The following is a 2,926-nucleotide window of genomic DNA, read 5'->3' as shown; positions in this document are numbered from 1 at the left end:
ACCCATTGTAGGCTACTCTGCAGGTTCAGGAAACAGTCCTCCATAAAATGCGTTACACACTGCGGGCTTGAGTGAGGAACGGCCGGCGGGCTAGAGTTAGGAACGGCCGGCGGACTTGAGAACGGCACGGCCGGCAGATTCGCCGAAGGAGCGGCCGGCAGGCTTGCGGCAACCACATGTGACGACGTGGAAAATAATGTGGTTTTTTTACCTTAAACCGCATAAACACATTTCATTACACCAAATACACCAAATAATGTTCCTTTTAGCAACATCATATGACCCCTTTAAACGAGGCGTTTTAGGAGGGCGTGGACAAGTCTTAACTTTTATAAAGAATATCTCTTTGGATTTGAGACTTTAGTCTTTGCAACTTTACAGATCTTCTTTATGCACCAAGAGCTTGTAACACTCCAAAGAGAAAGGAAAAATTGAAATCGCATCATATGACCCCTTTAAGTGAGATCTGGGCTTAGACTATATTAACATGGATTACAGCGGTATCTATTTTATTCAGTAACAGATTTCATTTTGTCAGACAATATAATGGTGAATTTTCTATACAGTCTCATTAGAAAAGTTATTCTACTGCAGTTTTTCTCTGTTCAACCAAAACATTTCTCAGTAGCGTTTTTTTAATTGTTTCGAATATTCTGTACATCGTTAAAATTGTGTTTTAATAATACAATTTAAAATTTAAGGTGTGTATTTAGTACCATATTAGTATTTGCTGTAGTGTCAAAAATTGGTATTTCAAAGTCCTATCACAATTATCACAATCCTAGTGCAGAAGTAGCTTGAACAACCATATTCAGATATTTTAATGACAGTACTGTTAAATACAACAAAACCACAAGATAAATGAGGCTTTACAGGAACATCCTAAAATGGCACATTGGAGACTATAGGACCATGTTTCTATTCTGAGACTGGGCTGGATCTTAATATGCACGTGTTAACCTTTCTCTTCTCTTTTCACCAGGTTAACATGGTTATCGGGATTCTGGTTTTTAACAAACTGGTGTCTAAAGATGGCATAACTGATATGAAACTCAAGGAGAGGGCCGGGTATGCCTCACAGCACTCATTCATCTCATATGCTGACCTCTAACCAGCTCTGAGAAAGAGATTCATTGGCCAGACCTTTCATAACATCTCTCCCCCCTTCCAGAAGGACACAAATTGGCATGAATGAATTAGAAAAATGTCATACACTCCTTTTTGTCTTGTTTTCCACCAAAAAAAAATATCTCAACATCTTTAAAATGGGAAACATCAAATATGATTGTTTTCAGAAACTATATCTTGAGTTCTTCTTACCCCATGCCAATAGTTTTTTTTCTTGTTTTACAGATAAATGAGCAAACAAAATTAAGGTCTGTTCACTCCAAGAACGATAATATAGATAACTGTATTAGCGTCCACACCAGCGGACGATATCGTCTGTTTATTCTAAGTGCACACTCGTCTGCCGCTTTAAATTCTCAAGCTCGTTATAGCAGGTTTGATTCTGATTGGGTGTCAATGTTTTTATCGTTCATCAGCTGGGAAAAAAAATAGTTATGAAAGTGATTCCAACGATATCGTTTCTCTGTGCCTTTATCATTATAGCTGTGGTGTGGAGAATGGTTTTTAGAACTATATCGTTATCTTTATAGTTATCATCCTTGGTGAGAACAAGCCTTTAGCAAGGTTTGTGCTTAAAAGCAGAAAATTATAATTTTTTTCCTTAGAAGAGAGGAGAAGAGATCGCAAAGGACTGGTTATTGGTCCTGTCAAAAGCAAGATGACATTTCTGCTCACTCATTGCATTTCTTTTACATTTCAGTTGGTGATTTGCCATGTGTCGCTTAATCATTTCTCCAGCTTCTCTTAAGTTTTAGGTGTTGCTGTGCATCTTGATACAGCTGTTTAAGTCCATGTGTGCCATGTTTCTGTGTGTGAAAAGTTTATTTGAGGGGCAGTCGCAAAGGAAATCTGACATAACGCGTCAGCTTCATGTGTCTGATCGATAGCACTCAGGCTGAGCGAATTTCTGATTTTATATCCATTGATTTTGACAAGTTTTCAATCGTGTGAGTTAAATGTCACTGAAGCTGAAGTATGAACCGAGAATTGTTATTACAGACCTCATTATAATGGTTTCACAATCGTATGCTGTCCATCTCTGTGCCATGGACCATCAATTACACACTGGAATTGTTAATCTTCCAAGATTCACATGCCTTCTACCAATCAGACTACAGCAGAAACGTGGCCTGAGATTTATTACCGAGAAGACGAATATTAGTCATGTTATGACTCATGATTGACTGTCTGTGTTTCCTTTTCTGGGCTGCGCTCCACTGCTTGCAGGCTGACGTGTGCCCTTACTGACATCGTTTTTGCATCCGACTGTTTTCTTTCCCTTGTCCTTATCTTTCCTTTGTGTTTTTAGATTATTATTATGATTATTTCATTTTGACTATGTTGTGTTTGCCTCTGCTATGATCTCTCTGATCGATTGTGTTTGTTTTTGTGCTCTTTGAGACATTGTATCAGAGTTACCACAGCATCCCCTTGCTCACACTCAGGGCTCTCCTCTCTGCCCCGCCCAACCGCCACTGATTGGCTGAGATGCTGGTCCGTCCACCCTCTAATTTAGCCTCTCCCACAATACAATGTTCATTACCCTGTACAGTTTTATATTAGTGCTTAAAATTACCTGATGCCCATCTTAATGGGCTTTCAGGACTGTCAATTTTCTGAATAATTCTGATTGAAGCATGCTGGTTAGATTAAATGTGCTTTAGATTATACATTTAGATTTAGAATAGCTTTAGATACAGTTTTCTGATTCTTGTGTGGATCTATAAATTAGTTATTATGTGTGTGTGTGTGTGTGTGTGTGTGTGTGTGTGTGTGTGTGTGTGTGTGTGTGTGTGTG

The 2,926-nt window shown here is 38.7% G+C and overlaps 1 protein-coding gene across 8 annotated transcripts in view; it reads left to right on the top strand.

Moving 5' to 3' along the window:
• Positions 1-2,926, top strand: part of adgrb1a (adhesion G protein-coupled receptor B1a) — a 105,707-nt gene that overhangs the window by 88,789 nt on the left and 13,992 nt on the right. For all 8 annotated transcript variants that reach the window (XM_016497928.1, XM_016497931.1, XM_016497933.1 and 5 more), the window contains one exon: positions 983-1,068. In XM_016497928.1, the coding sequence (XP_016353414.1) occupies positions 983-1,068 (86 nt within the window). The remainder of the gene's footprint in view (positions 1-982; positions 1,069-2,926) is intronic.

Source organism: Sinocyclocheilus anshuiensis, unplaced genomic scaffold (assembly GCF_001515605.1).
Source record: "Sinocyclocheilus anshuiensis isolate Anshui unplaced genomic scaffold, SAMN03320099.WGS_v1.1 scaffold1292, whole genome shotgun sequence".
Lineage (NCBI taxonomy): Eukaryota > Metazoa > Chordata > Actinopteri > Cypriniformes > Cyprinidae > Sinocyclocheilus > Sinocyclocheilus anshuiensis.
The sequence above is the reverse complement of the archived record's forward strand: the minus strand, read 5'-3'. Positions and strand labels throughout refer to the sequence as shown.